Genomic DNA, 22,641 nt, shown 5'->3' with positions numbered 1-22,641 from the left:
CTTTCACTCACAAATATCTGACTTTGTCCCCGAGTTCCTGATAGTGAAATCATGTTTGGAGGACTACAATATGTCTTTTCGTTAATTAACGACCGATAGCATTTTTGTTTCCCAACGATGAAAGGGCAGTAATTCTTTTTTTCCTAAATAGCTGTTCACTTCTAAGTGAAACTCTCGAAACATATGTTTCTTCGTAGATAGTTGTCTTCCTGATCCTGCGATGGACCCATAATCACTATATGTCGACTGATCTGACTTATGGGCAAAACCATGTTGAATTCGCTCCTGGAAAGTATATATGTTCACATGACATGTGGATTATTTTGCTATATGATATTACATAATATATCAGATGATAGAAGGATTATTCTACAACTACTAATAATTAGTTAATTCCGTCCCTGACGCCAATGAAGAGTAGAACCATCAGCACAAAAATAGCAAAAATCAACTTTAAACTATGTTAAGAAAGGGATATCTTTTCATGTTGATGAAAATAAACCATGCTGATTATATCCCTTTTACAGTTAAAGCTGAATATTATTTGTAATTTGCATAATAATTAATACAAATATACAGATTAAAGCGTATCAGATCCATTGGCTTATCTCAAATCGCTTAAATTTAGAATAGTCAAGATGTCATGAATACACGAGCAAATCATTACTCTAATCAAATATCTATGAACTTACTCTACTACGCCTAATGGTTTGTATATGGCATTGGTAAATAATTGATTTGTCCATCAATAACTATTGGTATATAGTTATATACATGGTCCTATTCCATTAATTGGCTAAACTGCAAGCGATCAGCTCCAGTATGGAGTGTATCTGGTGGCTTCTCCTTCATTGCATCGCCTCTCTAGTTTCAGGTGAGTCAAAATCTTATCAGCATCAATGCTTTCATGTCATGTAAACTTTAAAAGTCATGGACGCAGCTATTTCATTGAATAATTCTTAATCTTCCAGTTGATTAAAGTGAACAGTCGGGCAAGGATGGCTAAAGTCGGTAAAAATGGTGTGAATGTATCCAGTATAATTTCTTATGAAATAGAAAAATAAAATATCTCGTGAAAATCTGTCTGCGTACAAAGAAATTAGTTTAAAGTATAGGAATCCTAAAACGTCCTCCCGGCTGACTATGTCCGTGGTTACATTTCCACGCAGCCTCGCTTTCAATGCTTTCAACTTTTCTTTATTTCAATGGTCAGAACAGGGAAAAGTAAGCAGAGTTTGACCGTCGTATTAATATGTGAGAACTTTTGGAAGGCCTATCATCGCAATTAGACTAGTTTTCTTTGCCCGACTATTCACTTTAATTATGAACAAAAAAGGAACAGTATAAATGGCTCTTTCACATTTTTGTTTATTTGTGAAAGAGACACTTATACGGTTTGAATAATGTTTATATATATTTTATCTCAGGAGGAATAGTTTTTGAAAGAAAAAAGAAACAAATAATGAAAATGATCATAATTTACTGATATGGTTACATTATTTATAATACTTTTGTGGGTTTTTTTTACATATAATACAGATACTTCTGAAACTGTATATCAATCAACTTTCATGATAATTTATAACACTTGGCAGTCGTTGATGATTCAAAGAAAAAATAGGAACAAAAATAACAAATTTCATATCCAACAATTATATTATTCAATACAAAAAGTCCTGGTTCATTTCCTCCTTAGATGTCATACAGATGCATATAATTCATTTTTTGAAAAAAGATCAGGAACAATCAGGAATATTACACATAAAAGGTATCTTACAATTGTATTTTCATATATGACATAAGCTTCAGATTAACTCAATTATTTTTTCATGCTCATTTATCTGGCCTTTACCAATGATGCGAATAAAATACTTCATGAGATAATGAAAAGAAATACTTTTCTACAAAATATAAAATGGATAAATCTGCAATATACAATCTAAGAAATTTATCGATCATATTGTCTAAATAATACTACCATATATTTATTTCAACTTTTTTTTTTTAATGATGATATATGATAATATTCATCTCAAGAATTTATAGATTTATAAATATTGATATAAAAGGTTAATTGTTATATTACTAATCGGGCACGTCTGCAAATTGATTCGAATATTAAAAAGATGTGAGTCTCAACCATGTATATCTTTTATTATCGGGGTGATGTTCTCTGTAAATATCAACCAGACTATGATTTTCAATTAATTCTAAAACTTTTTCCCCTGAAGCAGCATTATTGATATTTTGATATTAGTTATTATCGTAGTCTATTTCAGGATTGAGAACTAAGTTAAAAATCGCCACAAATTATTACATTCTCATTATTAAAATTTTTTATTGCTTCTGAGTCTCAACTTATACTTGACAAATATACATAATTGTCATAATTATCATTCTCTTTGTAGGGGCACCAGATAGTGCTGGCACCGAATTTATTTTAGGATTTACTTCAATGTCCAACATCACCCAAGAGGTTGTACTGTACTTCACAACCGTGAAAAACAGCAACATACATGTTCAGGTCACGGCACCAAAATACAGTGCTGACATAAGTGATACATCATTCAACATAACTTCCAGAGTAACGAAAATGATCACAATATCAGGAAATATTCGAATGTCAGAGTCCATAAAAGAAGGTAAAGGTGTTCACATATCTGCTAGCGATGAAATCAGTGTTTTTGGGCTAGATTCTGAGGGAGACTCGGGAGATTATTTTCTAGCCCAGCCGACCGATGTTCTTGGAATGCATTACTATGTTATGGCCAATAATTCTTTATTTACTCAGAGCCAAGTGGTTTTGGCTGGAGTTAATGACAAAACCGCAGTTTCCATCACATTGAGTTCTGCTGTTGGTGGAAATGTTATGGTGCAGGGTATGAATTATGGTAGAAATGATACCATATCATTGGGATTAAACCGATATGATACTTTTTACTTTACCAGTGAATGGGATCTCAGCGGAACGGAAATCACTGCAAATAAACCATTAGCTATGTTCAGTGGAACTAAAAATGAATTTCATATCACTAATGATATGGCTGGTCACGTGATAGAACAAGCCACGCCTACCAAGTCGTGGGGCAAGGTTTTCATCGTAGCTCCAATTCCTGCTATTAATAGCGTCAATATTCTTAAATTTGTAGCAAATGACGTTAGAACATCTGTAAGCATGGCATGTCAAGGGACAGGGCCAATGGATTTCGTTTTAACGGAGCCAGGTGACAAAGCTAGTCGTGAACTTCCGTCTACTGACTACTGTGTAGTAAAAGCAGACAAGCCCATTCTTGTTGCTCAATTTTGCAAGAGCATCACCGACAACACTGAAACTAGTTTGATCATAATTCCTCCTAAACAGCAACATGACTCTGACTATACCTTTACAACACCTGGTGTAATTGCTAGCACATTTGAACACACCTTGGTGGTCATTGTTGATGCTAATCAAGCGTCAGGATTTCGTTTGGATGGCGTGGATCCATTTTCACTTAGTATCCAATCATCCCAAACGCAGTCGGAGTATACAGTGAGACGCATCCAGATTACAGAGGGTACACATACTTTGCGGCACTCCTCCCCAACAGTAACGTTTGCCTGTTACCTTTACAGTACTGCACCAAACAAACTCTACGTGACAGCCGCCGGTACACGTTCTGCTCCAATCAACGAGGTGAGTGAACAACACAAAAAAAATTAGAACTAGAAATTAGATCTATTAGGAAGACAAAATTACTCACATAAAGGTGAAAATGTCGGATTTAAGGTTAAAAAATTATGTGAAGACTCTGATCTAAACTCCAAAGCATCATGGTAGTTCGACTACACTTTCTTTCTATAATTCAATCATGTTTGTAAAGAGCATTTCCATTGGTTTATAATATATGTTATTCAATGATTAAATTGAATAGATTTTTTATGTTATGGAGATATAACACAAAAATCTGAGTGTACTCTAAATAAACCGCGAAGCGGTTCATGATGAGAGTACACTCAGTTTTTTGTGTTATATCTCCATAATATAAAAAATATATTCAAATTTATCCTCATAATTCAATTTACTAATTAAAAGATAATTTTTCTTTATGGGCTGATAAAGTAAATTTTTAAGCCAATGAAAATGCTCGTAACAAGCAAAATTGAATTATTATTTCATAACGTGAAAATGACATTGCTTTTTGAAACATCGCATATGATTGGCTGGTGCATTAGCACATCGATATCTTAGAGAAAATAGCCGTTCCACAACTTTGGATTTTCATACTTATTTGGATAAAAGATTTAATTAGCTTATATTATTGTATCGCTAATGATACCAATAGCCAACTAAAACTTTCTCGTGGAATGATTTTGGATGAATTAGAAGTAAATATTTAATAAATTATCTTAGATTATATTTTCATTGATTCAAATTGATATTACCATTTCATTTAACATCAGTGTATTTCCACGTGTTACGATTTTTTTCAGGCATGCGCAATGACGCCCTCAGTGACGGGTGATGGGGTTGATAACGACTGTGATGGCCGTATAGACGAGGAACTGTGTGTAGCCACGCCCACAAGAAATCTGATTGGAGGTAAGGTTTATGATTTATACATATAAAGATGGTACATACAGTGAACCTTCGATAATCCGGACAATCGTATAGACAAGTGAATGTGTGTAGCTACGCCCACAAGATATCTTATTGGAGGTGAGGTTTGTGATTAATGCATATAAAGATAGTGCATACAATGTACCCTCGATAATCCGGACAATCGTATAGACAAGTAACTGTGTTTAGCCACGCCCACAAGATATCTTATTGGAGGTGAGGTTTATGATTTATACATATAAAGATGGTACATACAGTGAGCCTTCGTTGATCTAGACAATCGTATAGACAAGTGAATGTGTGTAGCTACGCCCACAAGATATCTGATTGGAGGTGAGGTTTATGATTTATACATATAAAGATAAAGATATTACATACAGATACTCCGGACAATCGTATGGACAAGTAACTTTGTATAGCCACGCCAACAAGATATCTGATTGGAGGTGAGGTTTGTGATTTATATATATAAAGATGGTACATACAGTGAACATTCGATAATCCGGACAATCGTATAGACAAGTAACTGTGTGTAGCCACGCCCACAAGATATCTGATTGGAGGTGAGGTTTGTGATTTATGTATATAAAGATAGTACATACAGTGAACATTCGATAATCCGGACAATCGTATAGACAAGTAACTGTGTTTAGCCACGCCCACAAGATATCTGATTGGAGGTGAGGTTTATGATTTATACATATAAAGATAATACATGACATCGATAACTCCGGACAATCGTATAGACAAGTAACTGTGTATAGCCACGCCCACAAGATATCTGATTGGAGGTGAGGTTTGTGATTTATACATATAAAGATAGTACATACAGTGAACATTCGATAATCCGGACAATCGTATAGACAAGTAACTGTGTTTAGCCACGCCCACAAGATATCTTATTGGAGGTGAGGTTATGATTTATACATATAAAGAGTACATACAGTAAACTCGATAATCCGGAAATCGTATAGACAAGTAACTGTGTAGCACGCCACAAGATATCTGATTGAGGTGAGGTTTTGATTTATACTATAAAGTAGTACATACAGTGAACTTCGATAATCCGGACAATCGTATAGACAAGTAACTGTGTGTAGCCACGCCACAAGATATCTGATTGAAGGTGAGGTTGTTTTGATTTATATAAAGATAGTACATACAGTGACTCGATAATCCGGACAATCGTATAGACAAGTAACTGTGTAGCCACGCCCACAAGATATCTGATTAGGTGATGTATGTGATTTATGTATATAAAGATAGTACATACAGTGAACATTCGATAATCCGGACAATCGTATAGACAAGTAACTGTGTGTAGCCACGCCCACAAGATATCTGATTGGAGGTGAGGTTTGTGATTTATACATATAACGTTAGTACATACACTGAACATTCGATAATCCGGACAATCGTCTTGACAAGTAACTGTGTGTGAACCCTCAATAATCAAAGTGGACAGTTCAAACGAATATTCAGTACTGCTATATTCCGTCCTTTTAGTTTTTCGGATTATCGATGCCGCCCATATAATCGCAGTTTCAATCCATGAGGATAACCTGTGGGGTAGCATCATGTAATGACTACATCTAATGCATGGTTTATGCACACCTTTTTTGCGATAATTCGGACGCCACCGATAATCCGAAAAAATGAACATTGATTCATTTCGTTGGTCCTGTTTGAATTCAATTTAAATCAATTGTAGATCTTTCTTGCCATTTTATGATATGGAGGTCAAGATAATTTGTGCAGACAACTAATACCAGGATTTATATCAGATTGTCATATTTTTCAGTATCATTATAACAATGACTGTTTAGAGCAATGACAATAATATAATGTTATCAAACATTCTATCTTTAAGGTAGTCCTATAAATTTACCCAGGGGATCTACATATCAATAATGTAAAATCTGATATCTGCTAACTACTCCTATAGTATAGTAAAAGGAGCTGATCGATGTGGTTTATACAAACTACTGAATACGGTAGAGTCGTGGATTTCTACATCGGAGACCCGTGTTCGATTCCTGTTCCAGACATTGGACAGAAATGTGCAATTTCCTGTTCTATGACAATAAATTGAAGCTTGAAATCATAGAGTTTTCCCTCAAGTGACTGTTGATTATGATGTTTATCAAACTCGAGTTAGTAAAATTTTCAAATGACTTGTAGCAGGTTAATTTTGCGGGGGATATTTTCATGGGGTGAAATTTTCGCGTTTTATTTTCGCGATTTCACGTGATATCGTTATGATCGTGAAAATGTGATCCGCGAATTATTGATACATGTACATGGTTCAATCATATAATCCTTTGACCTTTGGAGCCAGATTCACGGAAATTGAACTTAAAGCCACTAAAACTTATATTCTCGGTTTTATATAGCTAAACTCGCGAAAGTTTTGATCCGCGGAAATAACCAATTGAGTTTAATGGTGTTTCAATATATTAATCAGAAAAGTCTTTCCATTTGACAGATGATGACGGAGACGGTCAGACTAACGAGGATTGTGCAAAGCTTGCAGCAGGTATGTATTGTCAGCAAATATGATATGATACTGACAAGATAACATCTGAGGAAATGTTGGTCATTCAAAAGAGAAACAAACGAGTATATAGTTACCGATGTCTTGATAAATTCTCAGAAAAATGTGAAGTTTTCCAAAATCAAAACTTAAATTATTAAGGACAGAGGCGATATTTTTTATGGAATGTTGAAACCTCGTGCTTTAAATATTTTACTTTTTAAGATTTTAGCCGATAAAAAATCACTGTAACAGATTTGTGGAAAATTTCGCATGAGACTTCTTATACTAATTTAAATTCACAAAAAATTGTATAAAGTAAAATTGTATAAAATATATTCACGATTGTCAGTAAAAAGTTCTTGATGGTGATTCCCTGGTATGTTGAACATAAGGATAACGCCAAATACTGTATACTATACGCAAACATGATATAATTAATTTGTTAAACTTATTTCTCTTGTTTAGATCTTTGAGGTTATTTTTCAATAGACCGAAAGAATTGTACGTCAAGTATTATGACGTCATATATAAAAAACGATTTCGCGGGGAATTTCAAAAGAGGCACAGTCATTGGCCAAACTTAATTATTGGATAAGATATGATCACTGTGCCACTCGATTTGTTTTATTATAAAAGTAAGTAAAATCACGGTTTATGCCTAATTTTAAAAAAAGTGGTTTTACAGTAAAATCACGTTTATGCCTAATTTTAAATAAAGTGGTTTTACAGTAATGCATGGCAGAACATAACTGATCATAATCAATCAAGCATGTAATTGTTTGGTGTCCACAGTGGACGGAGGCTGGAGCGATTGGAGTAATTACACTGCATGTTCAATCACCTGTGACAACGAGCCATGGTCAGCGAACAATGGCACGCAGTCACGGACGCGCACGTGCACTAATCCGGTACCAGCCAATGACGGGATGCGTTGTACAGGACAAGCAATACAGATCCGCCATTGTAATTCATCCGTTGCATGTCCAGGTGAATATTATAGGTTTTATGATATTCTGTATTTGCATATTACAGAGTTATATGCCCTTCCGGGTAGGTGTGTTATTGTGACATCATATGTTTGCGAGCATAACGTCATACGTTTCAGAGAAAACAACGTGAATTGCGCCCACAAAATAATGAGGTCATAATGAATACTTAACCTCAAGGGAGCTAACTCTATGATATGCAAAGACGGAATATATCACCTCAAATTAAATGGGTTTCTTCCCTTAGTGCCAAGTCTCGTCCCGTACTGATTTCTATTGGAGGCACGACGTTACACATACATTACGAGCACTTTCATTTGAATAGATTGTTTTAGAGTATGTGTACTTAAAAGATGAGTGTGTGACGGGATATATTGTGTGTATCTATGATACTAGAATTGTAAACGTCTATTTATAAAATTTGTATATTGCTATTCTCAGAAATCAATTAAGACCGCCCTTGTTGGTCAGCTTGTTTCGTCGACAGTTATACATTATAAATAATAGACCTTCTGAGTTTTCTTCTCATTAATCAAGAGGCAGATAATTGGTGTTTAAGCAAATTTTGGTGATGGAGTACATAGTCCATCATATTTGTAAGAAGAATTACCGTGATCTTTCATATTACAATAACCAAGAATCCTTATATCTTTTTACAGGAATATTTCGAAATGTGTTTTAGCAGAAAGACTAAAGATTATTTTTTCTCAAAGCATCAATATGCTTTAAAGTTATACGTGCCTTTATTTTTATATTCACGAATAAGGACTTTTAAATATTTTAGTAATCACCAAAATTACCAACATTTTGAGAATTGCAATGCTTACAGTGCATAGGTTTTAATTTTAAAGTACAAACGATAGCTGTACATTATTTTTGACAGTACTGCCAAATATCATTATATTTAGATCTGCATTGCAGTGAAATGAGTACATACGCTCAAGACATAATGCGAAGTTGTGGTCTACAATCATATTTCAAATTGTTACATAATTATTAGTTATTGGAAAGTGATTTTTGCAGGTATGTTTCCATCTAAAGATTCATAAGGCATAAAAAACCAACAATGTTACTGTAACATTACATAGTTTCTGTGTTGTAACTGATGTTTATGAAGTCATCATATATATTTGTCTGACCATTTGAATGATTTCCACAGCTCAATTCATCAAACCTGGTAGTTTTGAATAGATTAATGAGAAGAAAAATATCAAACTTTTCGTTCACTTAAGGCACATATAACTTTAAACATACCTAAGATAGTGTGATATCAATTAAATGTTTCAGAAACCTTTAACTATTTTGTCGGGTTCATGGAAACTGGTAACGACGCCTGGCATGAGCTGATCATCACGAACCCCGGTATCAAGGTCGCAAACTTAACCGTCATAGCTCAATTTGGAATTATAAGGAATGCATCTATCAGCAGTTTGGATACAACCACGGTGTCACTAACCACTAATTTCACCGTTAGAGGGTCTGCACTTAGTTTCAGCGCAATTCGGATAAAGTCGGATAGCCCAGTCCAGGTGTATGTTTACAATAGTAACCCATCGACGGTGCTTATAAAGTCAGGGTTCCTCGCCAGAGAATACGCCGTTCTCGGCACGCTGTATTATGCATTAACAGCTAGTGCCCAAGTAGGTCAAGCGGAAATATTTCCCCAAATTCTCATTGTAGCTCTTTTTCCATCAACGGCTGTATCAGTGGAAATAAATGTTCAAAATGGAAATCAAAATGGCGTATTTATAGAAGGGATTTTCTTTAACAATAACGATGAATTTGTCATCACCATGGGTGAATTTCAAACTTTACAAATTCAAAGTGAAACTGGAGATTTTACTGGAATGGCGATTCGGTCATCGAAACCCATTAGTGTCTTTAGTGGAAATAAATATTTTGAAGGGTCAACTGATCATCATTTGGTGGATCAACTCGCCCCAGTTGTTAATTGGGGTAATACATTTGTAGCTATTGCCCCTAGCAACGCAAATTACAAATGCAAGATAGTCACTTCCCAACCTGCTACTGTGTTGTATACATGTTCATCTTATCCTTCGAATGAAAGAACGTTAACACTTGACGTGGAGGGGTCACATGTCGAAATAGATGTTGGTAGCGACACATGTAAATTCCGGTCAGTAATTCCTATAATGATGGCCATGATAACCAGCAGACCCGATGGCACCCCGTCATTGGTGCAGTTGCAGCCGCTGACAGAAATCAGTGGCAAGCTGATCTTTTATGTACCAAGCACAGCGAATGAAACAGAAGTTTTAATTTCATCAAATTCTAACCTTTTTAGCCATATTAAGGTTGATTGCAAAAGCGTAAACGAGAATATCTTGATCGTAAATGAAATAACGTCCGGGCGTAAATTTGTTCGAAGTGGTATCCATATTATCTACGCCAACGAAACCAGTATAGGTCTACCTATTCCGTTCACGGGTCTTATCCATGGACTGAGTGGAGCGTCGACGTTCAGCTACCCACTTCTTCTTGACAGCTTAAGGGTATGTTTTTTAAACAATTAAATCATCTTTCGTCAAAATCTGTTTTTACTTGCTTGCTTTAAGAGAGTTGTTAAGACATATTACCACCAGCCATAGCATGTACTGACTGTATGTTAGTGGCACTCCGAGTGAACTTCATTCCTTAATATCTGGAATGCTCTTAAACAACCCTTGATCATTTAAGGTTGTCCCTTGTCGTTTACCTTGTTTTGACAATATTAAGTTGTCTTTTTTAAGATGAATTACCTGTTAACTCTCATATTTACGACTAATGGAATGCAATTTGTATAATCATTAGCTAAAATTTGTTTGAAATAAATGTCGTTTTATTAGTAGTTCTTATTTAAAAAAAAAGATAAATGCAGTATGTTTATTCAAAAGCAAAAGCCATGCATAATATATTTACTTTATCTAAACAAAAGCCATGCATGATATATTTACTTTAACTAAACAAAAGACATGCATAATATATTTACTTTAACTAAACAAAAGACATGCATAATATATTTACTTTATCTAAACAAAAGCCATGCATGATATATTTACTTTAACTAAACAAAAGACATGCATAATATATTTACTTTAACTAAACAAAAGCCATGCATAACATATTTACTTTAACTAAACAAAAGACAAGCATAATATATTTACTTTAACTAATTTTAGATGTAAATGTTTTGCAGGTAGATGGAGGGGCTGATTACCTTGACATCTGTGAATCAGGACAAGGTACGTCACAATCTGCGTCTTCAGCAAGTCAATCCTCTTCAGCAACGCAAACTGCAACTACAGACAACATCATTCGAAGCTCCGTCGGTTTTACAGAGACAACTTTACAAACATCAATGATGACGCAGAGCATTTATTCCACAAGTTTTATAACGGAAAGCATCAGCCCCACACCGGTACTAAGTTCTACTCAAAGTATAACCCTATCGCAGACCCGAAGTTTTGTAGCACAACAAACAGCCTCATCAACTATTGGAGTCACCCTGTCGTCATCAGCATCATTGACAGAGTCTACCATGTCCCCAAACGTAACCTCGGCCCCGACGTGTGAATGTATGAACTGTAGTACGTATACTCCCACTAATTATACTACCGAGGAGCTCCTGGAAATCATACAGGAACTGCGTGCCGAACTTCTCATTCACAGAAACGCGACCAACAGTTATCTCCGGACGAAGATCTCCGCTAAGGACGACCGACCGTCCGCTAAAGCCATGGGCTTTATGGGGTGCATAATTCTTATTGCAGCAGGGATAGGGGTCATTTTTATAGACATGGTCAGTCTGATAAGAATGTTCAAAGAACTGAAACGGAACATCTGCAAGGTTATTCAGAAGACGTAAAGGCTACATGAACAATAAATATTGTATTTTTAAGATAAGCTGGACTTTATGGTATCCATAGTGCTGAAGTATTTCAGAACGAGGCAGGTTTTAAAGTAAGAAGTTTACTTAAGATTTTTTTTTAAAGCGGAGAAATCTACCTGAACATTTTAATTCCAAGCAATTGCAATGATGGTTTGTAAACTAAGCTTGTCACTGTGTGTACATGTTTGCTGATTTTCGGTAGATTCTACATAGGCGGATGATGGTTCGGACCTCCTGTAAACGACCCCGAATACGTGGGCATAATAGCATGTCCCGGGTAGATACCTACAAGGAAATGAATATATCATTAGTGTGGATTGACTAAACCGTTATCAAACTACAGTCAATGCAATTTCTTCTTTATCATTATTCTTACTGAAATCACCCTTTCGTTTCCATTGAATCAACAGCTTTTCCGAATTTCATATCATATCCAACTAAAAATGTTGTCATATTAAAAATAAAAATAAAAAAAAGCTTATATAAAAGAGTTTTTATGTGGGATTATCTTTGTTCTTATTTTTAATTATAATTTCGGAACCAGTTTAGTTGGCAAGATGCACGATTTGCATTTGAAATCAATAAATTATGACATATTAAAATGACACATTTTATCGGTAAAGTGGAAAAGCTAAATATTCAAGCGTAAATTATATTGTAGCGATTTTTGTACCAGACACTTTATGCTAGAATATAATTATGCAAATTGCAGTTTGTTAGTATAGCAATTATAACGAAAGACGGAATTCACCATTGCGTAAATCTGTGCAAAATCGATTTGACGCTGAAATTTGATTGCGTTAAAATAAATTTATTAGAGTTACATCTATTTCCACGATTCCTACATAATGTACCTTGCCCAGACTGTCCGTACTGATTGGGATTGAATGGTGGTGCCGTCGGCGTGGCCTGATGATGTTGTTGTGCCGTCATATGATTCATCGGATGTTGCGTTGTCGGTCTTTGGTTCTTTTTCTTTTTCTGACTTCTCATCCGGCATAAAATATACAGCGCCACAAACACAATCACTATACAAGAAACTCCTCCGATAGAAAGACCAACGTACAGTGGTATGTTGTTTTCTTCGTCTGTAAAGCAAACCCAAAGAGAAAATGACAATCAATCTTCTCTGTATTCCGTCTTTGCATATTGCAGTGTTACCTCCCTTGCGGGTAGATATCTATTGTGACGTCATTATTTTTCAATCGAAATTCACGATGTTTTCTCTGAAAATATGACGTTATGCTCTCAAATACATGACATCACAATTCATACCTACCCCAAAGGAAAGGACAGATAAATTTGTAATATATAGAATTGATGTCAAAGGGTGAATGGACAGTTTCGTGATTTCGAGGTTCGAGATAAGAGGAATATAATTACAGATGATCTCTGCAACGGAAGTAATGTTGTGTATCTTTGTGTGTGATACTGATTCTGAAAAGGTCAATTTTTAGTATGACATGTTGGACATATGAGATCAACGTTAATACGACCTATCATAATATTTTGACTATTGGTCAGGTATATCCTTTTCAAAGACTTATAATTCTATTATTGAATCAATCTAATGTTTGGTAATTAAAATAGTGGATTCACTGACAATAGTTACCTTCTTTTTCTTTGCACAACAAAGAATTACGCGGAAATATTTTAATTGCATTCAGTGCTACGAAGTAAGGTTTAAGAGAGAGTAATAAATCAATACGTAGTACGTACTTCTTTTTCAAAAATTATTTTTATAGTCACTACGCACATCAAAGAGTGTAAGGTTCTTTATATCACATAACAAACCTTTAAAAGGATACAAGAATATGGTAACATGGTAAATATATAATTACTGTGGAGTACAATAACATGGTAACATGGTAACTATATAATTATTGGGGAATACAAGAACATGGTTACTATATTATTACTGGGGAATACAAGAACATGATAACTGTATAATTACTGGGGAATACAAGAACATGGTAACATGGTAACTATATAATTACTGGGGAATACAAGAACATGGTAACTATATTATTACTGGGGAATACAAGAACATGGTAACATGGTAACTATATAATTACTGGGGAATACAAGAACATGGTAACATGGTAACTATATAATTACTGGGGAATACAAGAACATGGTAACATGGTAACTATATAATTATTGGGGAATACAAGAACATGGTAACTATATTATTACTGGGGAATACAAGAACATGGTAACATGGTAACTATATAATTATTGGGGAATACAAGAACATGGTAACATGGTAACTATATTATTACTGGGGAATACAAGAACATGGTAACATGGTAACTATATAATTATTGGGGAATACAAGAACATGGTAACTATATTATTACTGGGGAATACAAGAACATGGTAACTGGTATATATTTACTGGGGAATACAAGAACATGGTAACATGGTAACTATATTATTACTGGGGAATACAAGAACATGGTAACATATATTATTACTGGGGAATACAAGAACATGGTAACATGGTAAACTATATAATTACTGGGGAATACAAGAACATGGTAACATGGTAACTATATAATTACTGGGGAATACAAGAACATGGTAACATGGTAACTATATAATTATTGGGGAATACAAGAACATGGTAACATGTATATATATTACTGGGGAATACAAGAACATGGTAACATGGTAACTATATAATTACTGGGGAATACAAGAACATGGTAACATGGTAACTATATAATTATTGGGGAATACAAGAACATGGTAACTATATTATTACTTGGGAATACAAGAACATGGTAACATGGTAACTATATTATTACTGGGGAATACAAGAACATGGTAACATGGTAACTTATATAATTACTGGGGAATACAAGAACAGGGGAATACAAGAACATGGTAACTATATTATTACTGGGGAATACAAGAACATGGTAACATGGTAACTATATAATTATTGGGGAATACAAGAACATGGTAACATGGTAACTATATAATTACTGGGGAATACAAGAACATGGTAACATGGTAACTATATAATTATTGGGGAATACAAGAACATGGTAACATGGTAACTATATAATTATTGGGGAATACAAGAACATGGTAACATGGTAACTATATAATTACTGGGGAATACAAGAACATGGTAACATGGTAAATATATAATTATTGGGGAATACAAGAACATGGTAACATGGTAACTATATTATTACTGGGGAATACAAGTACATGGTAACTATATTATTACTTGGGAATACAAGAACATGATAACTGTATAATTACTGGGGAATACAAGAACATGGTAACTATATAATTATTGGGGAATACAAGAACATGGTAACTATATTATTACTGGGGAATACAAGAACATGATAACTGTATAATTACTGGGGAATACAAGAACATAGTAACACGGTAACTATGTAATTATTGGAGAATACAAGAACATGGTAACTATATTATTACTGGGGAATACAAGAACATGATAACTGTATAATTACTGGGGAATACAAGAACATGGTAACATGGTAACTATATAATTACTGGGGAATACAAGAACATGGTAACTATATAATTACTGGGGAATACAAGAACATGGTAACTATATAATTACTGGGGAAAACCTAGCTTTGAATGAACGTTTACATTATTAAGACAAGTATGCCACGTCGCATATTCAATATCACGTCATGAAGGGCTTTTCATTGGCTGCAAATTCATTGTGACGTCATGACTTGACGTCAATAAACAACATCTTGACAAAATGGCGTCTTCCGCTGGACTTTTAACTATGCACATCACATGTTTTTCATGAAGCTTGTCTCCAAGTTTTAATGTTTGCTCGCCAAGGCTCGCAACCGCAAAAACCCATCTTCGACTTTTTTCATAAAATTTCGTATGGAATAACGACAAATTAAGATCCTATATGTAATTGAGAAAATGGATTTCTTAATTTTTAACAATACTTACATGTTAATATGGCGGATACCTCCAATGTGACAGAGGAGGAAGAGGTTGGTCCTGTTGTGAAGTGGATTTCAAAATATGTGCTTTCATTGGCGCAAAATTTGGGTGGAAGCGAACGGGTGTTACAATTATATTCCTATAAGTGAAATTGATAAATAAATTTACGCAGTGTTTAAAATTATCATTTCAAATATCAAAATGGATTATACAATGAACGTAATTTTAAACTTTTTATGCTTATAAGTGCTGCACAAAATAATATTTCAAGATGCAATACTTTGTCATTTAATCTTTTGATTATGCAAAGGTGACAAATGAAGTATGAATTAGATTCATATATAGCAATCGGTAAAATCATGATAATAACTTGTAAAAACTATTGATTCTTTCTTCATGAAAATAGTTTTTGATTATATGCATAATATTTGTTTACATGCGTATAAACATAAATAAATGACAATATTAATGATATAAGCTGTCTCAACCCCAAATGTTTGGTTGCTTAGTTTTTCGTCAAGGAAATAACTGCTTAATGATAATCTATACTGATTTTACCGAAAATTTAAAATACTGTTTCAAAGGCTTTCAGAGCACTCAATTAGAGTACAAATATTGACATCAAATGTTTATTCACAGCGTTCGTCTTTCTGCATTTATATCAACTACAATTAATAGCATGACAAACTATACAAACAAATTAATGGAGTAAAATATGCCATGTAGTTAGCTGAATCAGAATCATGATATACACGTTGTTATTTCGCGATAACGAGAGTGAGAAGTCTATGAAATATTCAGTAATTAATATAATAAATCTGCTAAATAATAGATTCTCAGTGTTTCAACCGAAGTTAAATTTCATGCCCCGGTATTCCTTTTTAAGATTAATATTTCATAAATGACATGAAAATCATAGAAACAAAAGGACAAACAGTAATTGTCATTACGTGGGGTTTGCATTAGAGCGAACACCCTGAATCGCAATTCATTTTCAGAATATGTATTACCTTGGTTGCTTGAAGGCCAAATCCATTGTAATATTTCATAGTGAAATCACACGAGTCGATGTAAAAATTCCGTGTTTCCACGCAGATTTTGTATTTGTTTAACACATGCGAATCACTGCTACCGTGGAAGGATAATTCACAAACATCAGGCAGTTTACGTCCATCCCATTTCACCTGTATCTTCTTGTCCTCATCCAATTCATAAATCTTATACGGACACGTTCTGGCATCCAAACGAAGCACCTGATCTGAAAAACTCAGACAACTTTGGTTACTTTACATTTCATGGGTGAAAAGTTACAATTAGAAGAAGTCCTGAAAATATTATGCGGGGAGGTATTTAATACGTTATGGAATTGCGAATGAACATAAAGTGATTTTTCAGGGAAAATGACGTATTTTTGAACTTCATGTAATGACTTCATAACTGATACCATCTTGCAAGGATAGATGACTATGTAATATGCAAAGATAGAAAAAGTAGTTCTACACAAGTATTTTGTTTCGTTTTAATATTCATATATATCTTTTTAATTTTCAACAAAGTGTTTTAGAATATACTCTCTAAGATGAACCAGGTCATTTGACGAATCAATGTCTTCATTCATTTTATTACTTTGTTCAAAACCAAAAACCCACAAAAAAACAATACGTAAATTAATTATAACTCGGTGTAAAATTATTCATCACATGAAATCAAATTACGACCGTTTTGAATTTAACATCGGTAATTCTTTTCGAATATATCTAGTTTTATTTACTCCAACTATCCATGTATCTATTTTATCCTGTATATCCTTGAGGACAATGTATGATGGCGTCATATTAGCCTTTACACTTTTAAATATGAAATGCTTATAAAAATACGAAACTTTACAATGTTAGTTTGATTAACACACAAAGTATCATTGACGCAGCAATAGTTTTCCGTCTGAATTATTTACAATACACTTACCCTTTCCAGAGACGATACCAACTACAAATGTAGTGACGATGAGCCATATCAACTTCATCTCGGAAAGGTCTATACCTCTGAAACAACAATATATACATGTATAGCAGATAAATAGTTAAGGATTAACTTGTTGAAAAATTTGAGATGAAATGATGAGAGTACACACAGAATCTTGTGTTATAGCTCCATAACATAAAAAAGCAAATAAAATTAATCCTTATAATTCAATTTACTAAATATAGTCTCTTCAATACTCAAAATGCATTAAGAAATATTTTGTCTTTGAAATCATTACGCCGTGATACCTCAGCCAATCAGAAGCAACGTTACAAATTTCGACGCCATTTTTTTCCTTTATGGGCTGATTAACTAAATTTTAAGCCAATGAAAATGCTCATTACAAACAAAATTGAATTATATGAATTTAAAGTAAAATTAAAAGTGATTTTATTAACTCAGAGAGCTGCCTTCACCAGGTGCAAGAAATCCGTAATGTTGAACGAACAGCAGACACACACCAAACTATGTTGTTATACACATTTAAACTTTATAATACATCTGATTATCTTAAAGTGCGTCCTCACTGCATGATAATATAAGCCTATTGCAATGTGGAAGCCGCCTAGCGACGAGCTCTACATGTAAAATGGCTTTAGATGATGGTACTTCTGCTTTATTTACCCAATTATGTTTGCACTGTACTGGCACTGCATAAAATCAACGCTGTTTGTCGTAAGTCTGATGACATTTCACTTGTATACAGATTGAGCCCATTAGCATTTTCTATATTGAATGATGTACCATATCACAACATCGGATTTACCAATAGTGAATCTTGTTTTTAACATATTGAAACCTATAAACAATAAATGATGTAGGTATCTTCGAGTAATTAATTCCATCGCACCCTCACCCTCATTCTATGATATTCAGTCAATTAAAATTTTAATAAGAAATTTGATTAGAAAAAAAATTAAAAGCAAAAATAATCATTAATATAGTTGAAGTATTCTCATATAGGGAAGTTTTCATTACAACACACGTGATTTACATCTTAATGTATATCATGAGTACACTAATTATCGAAATGTATAAGTAATATAACTATATTTTGTTAATTACCATACAGCAATAAATAAATACATTTAATTAGAAGTGTTCACTAATTAAACTCACCTTGATTAGGAACAGGTACTGCCAACACCGATCCGGTACAGTGAAGTGACGTTTTCCACAAAGTACATATCTGATTGTGTCATCGTTATATTTAAAAACGGTGTTCAAATGGTGTTTACACATGGCGTAAACGATCATGCTCTTGATTTTTTAATATAGGATTAGTATGTTCGATGTCAGAATATAGGACAGGGAAAAAAACCCTAACTAGATCGAATTATATAAATGAACATCCTAAGACAATACACGACTAATCAAATAATGGAGAGTAATTTATAAACATTAGAGAAAATAAGTTCGATACCGTCTACAAAATTTTAGTTATTTATAAACAAACATTTGGAAATTTTAGTTCCACTGTAATACATGAATATATTATTTTTGAGACAGTTCAGTGTATGGGTTCCATCATCTCTGGGACACGAGTTCAAATCCCTTGTAGAGCAATTGCCAGAGACTGACCGCTGGTCGATTGGTTTTGCTCCGGACACTCCGGTTTCCTTCACCATCAAACTTGACACGCATTAAGATAACCATGGCTATTAATAAGACGTAAAACTAAACAAATAAAAGAGGTCCATCATTATTGGATCATATCAAGTTCTTTCTATACTCCCTAAAATATAAACGGAGCTGCCATTTCGGGCGCTGACGATTTTGAGATTCCTTGGAACACCTTTACGGTTATGTCAACTGTTCATTAATGTAAAGCTACCATGTACATTGCACCGTAAATGGACCTAGTAAAACATAACGAATGCTTTATAATGATAAAACAGAAGACGCTAGCCATATTGTTACACCTGAGCCATTCCCTTCATTGTGCCCCTTGTTACTGTGATCAGGAGGACATACACTAAATTAATATGGGCCAAAGACTGTTCGTATATATCGTTAAGGTGTCTGTTTTACAACTACTTTAAATATTTACATAACTCTCGAAACTAAGTGTAGCTAGTTTAGCAGACATGCATCCAGGAAGTCGTGATACTGGTAATTGAACAAAGCTATGTAATCACTATGTAATCAATTAGAGAAGTGTTAACATTTCTATGGTGTTAGGTTTTAACTATGTCCTGTATTTATGTCTCTCAAAAACATTCGCAGTTAATTTGTTAATTTATCAATAAGTCGACAATTACCTCGGATTTTTAAATCGATTTAATTGTTAAACAAAAACAATAATTGTGAATTCAGTAAGGTAACTACCAAATATGGTATATAATAGTTATAAATACATGTAGTTCTTGTTGAATCATCATTTATCATTTATCTTAAAATAATGTAGTTGCATGTTAGAGCTATAGAACTAAATCCCGAAAGTTAACCATTTAAAACAGGCGTCGATTTCATGAGCAATAAGCCCCGTATCACAGAGTTTTGAAATAACATTTCAAAATTCATTTATCACTTATTGTAATATGTGTTATATTATCATGATATATGATTTATGCATCCTCTATCTACCCTGTCGAATAAAAAAAATGATAAGTGTGGAACGATCATTTGGTGAAAACTTTATTAAATACATGTCTATGTTATTGACAAAATCATTAAATTATAAAAAAATATATAACATGACATAAATTTTCAAACAATCCTTCTCCAGAGAGAGAGAATATCTAATTTTAACAATACAAATGTACTAAAAAGAAGTCGAAATTTTGTAAAAAAAAAAAAAAAAAAAAAAGAGAGAGAGAGAGAGAGGGAGAGAGGGAGAGAGAGGGAGGGAGGGAGATGGGGGAGGAGGGAGAGGGAGGGAGAGAGAGAGAGAGAGAGAGAGAGGGAGAGAGAGAGAGGGGAGAGGTAGAGGTAGAGAGAGAGAGGGAGAGAGAGTGGGGAGAGAGAGAGATAAATATAGAGATATTTGTACTGCTTAAAAGGCATAATATCATACATGTCCTAATAGAAGAATAAATGAGATTAAATGCTGAGTGGGTGGTATAAAAACAGAAACAATAAATAAACGTGAGAAACTTTGTAGAGTCACTAAGAAAAATAGTATAATATTATACAAATGCTTTACTTTGTAAAAGAATGGGTGAGCTTGAGGCATTTTGTAACATAAAGAAAACAATAATTGGGCTTGGGAAACTTGTACACTAACAAAAATGACATAATGTTGTAATTATCTATCAGACGAAACAAAGGCTTGATACCTTGTAACGTAATGAGTGGCTAAGAGACATATTATAAAATAAAGAATACATGAGCGGATTTGTCGAGTCTTTTTTATGATCAAGAAACAATAATTGTTACTGAGACGCTTTGTAAAGGGAAGACAAATAGGAGACTTTTGTAAAATAAAATAATAAAATGTTAAAATAAAAAAAATCAGATTTCCACATACATATTCACTCTTAATGACAAGGGTAAAATATTTCCGAATAAATATTGCACAAAATTAGTATTTATTGTAATATGTTTTAAACTGGTTTATAATAAATGAGTCAACAAAACGTACCTTTACTCAAATTAATATTTACAAATATGTACATCGATTACATAAAAACACGAAAATAACTAACAAACAAAGAGAACAAAACAAAATACGTAACCACATTACGATATTTTTTTTCTCCATAATCAATCATTGTTTATTATTGGTTATAAGTTTTAACCAACCGTTAAACTTTTTTTTTTCTTTTTTTTTTTAAACAATATATTCTATTTTCAAAAACGAAGACAATTTTGTCTACAAATCTTGTCCTCTGGCAGGAGGGCTTTCACATATCATTCTCCTTTCATTCTTTATTTTCAATCAATCAAAATATCTCTTTCACGCTATTTCACTTTCTATCTGTTTGTTTATTTGTTTATATTTTCCTTAAGGCAATCAGAATAATTATTACAAAAAAAATGTTCCGGAATATATTTGAGATATCCTACGAAAATTAGTTTTTACCTGCTAGTTACCAACCGTTAAATTATGAAATATCATAAAGCTCACATGTTTGGTTTTACAGTCTTACCTTTAACCGGGACTTTTTTCAATGATGTATTCGTTTGTCACGTGAAATGTCGCAATCGGTTTTAATTAACCATTAAACAATGAAATATCATAAAGCTTATGATGTACGGGACTTTGTTAATGACGTATTTGTCTGAGGCATGAAGAGCCTCTCCCTCAGCCGGAAAGGATAACGCTCAATAATTATCCCACAACAGTATATTCATTTGACTTTGGGGATAACTATAATTAAAAAAAAAAAAAAAAAAAAAACATTGCTCTGATTTCGGTATCACATTTTCCAATAGATATTACTCGCTCATTAAGTAGTCTCAATTTTTTTAGATTTTTAGATTTTGTTTCCTCAAAAAGTTAATTATATTCGTTTGTAGTAGAAACTGGTTGTTAAAATCTTATTGCTTTTACACTTGTTATCTATAAAAAAATTAACACAATAAAGGGGTTGACCAGCAACTGTTTCTTATTAGTTATCCATCGGATATTTTGATAGGCATAATTACTCCAATATTGGCCTTTACAATCTTTTGGTAAAAAGTGTGTATCATAAACAGATAGTATAGACAG

General features: G+C 33.6%; 2 protein-coding genes across 3 annotated transcripts; one reads left to right on the top strand and one right to left on the bottom strand.

The window, feature by feature from the left end:
* The first annotated feature begins 822 nt into the window (after window positions 1-822).
* Window positions 823-11,984, top strand: LOC138336642 (uncharacterized). The gene is made up of 7 exons (XM_069286166.1): window positions 823-874; window positions 2,409-3,673; window positions 4,471-4,579; window positions 7,083-7,133; window positions 7,926-8,120; window positions 9,407-10,632; window positions 11,316-11,984. The coding sequence occupies exons 1-7, from the start codon at window positions 823-825 to the stop codon at window positions 11,982-11,984; spliced, it is 3,567 nt and encodes a 1,188-aa protein (XP_069142267.1).
* Window positions 11,534-19,648, bottom strand: LOC138336810 (uncharacterized). 2 transcript variants are annotated; one of them, XM_069286402.1, is made up of 5 exons: window positions 17,931-18,089; window positions 16,976-17,223; window positions 15,972-16,104; window positions 12,863-13,096; window positions 11,534-12,293 (listed from the first exon to the last, which is right to left on the bottom strand). In XM_069286402.1, the coding sequence occupies exons 1-5, from the start codon at window positions 17,986-17,988 to the stop codon at window positions 12,214-12,216; spliced, it is 753 nt and encodes a 250-aa protein (XP_069142503.1). In that variant the 5' UTR covers window positions 17,989-18,089; the 3' UTR covers window positions 11,534-12,213. The 2 variants fall into 2 exon arrangements, with proteins under 2 accessions (XP_069142503.1, XP_069142502.1); XM_069286401.1 differs by adding an exon at window positions 19,107-19,648 and having other exon boundaries at window positions 11,896-13,096; window positions 17,931-18,007.
* Window positions 19,649-22,641: the final 2,993 nt, after the last annotated feature.

The sequence above is a fragment of the Argopecten irradians genome, chromosome 12 (genome assembly GCF_041381155.1).
Source record: "Argopecten irradians isolate NY chromosome 12, Ai_NY, whole genome shotgun sequence".
NCBI classification, from domain to species: domain Eukaryota; kingdom Metazoa; phylum Mollusca; class Bivalvia; order Pectinida; family Pectinidae; genus Argopecten; species Argopecten irradians.
This window is presented reverse-complemented; position numbering and strand designations above follow the sequence as displayed.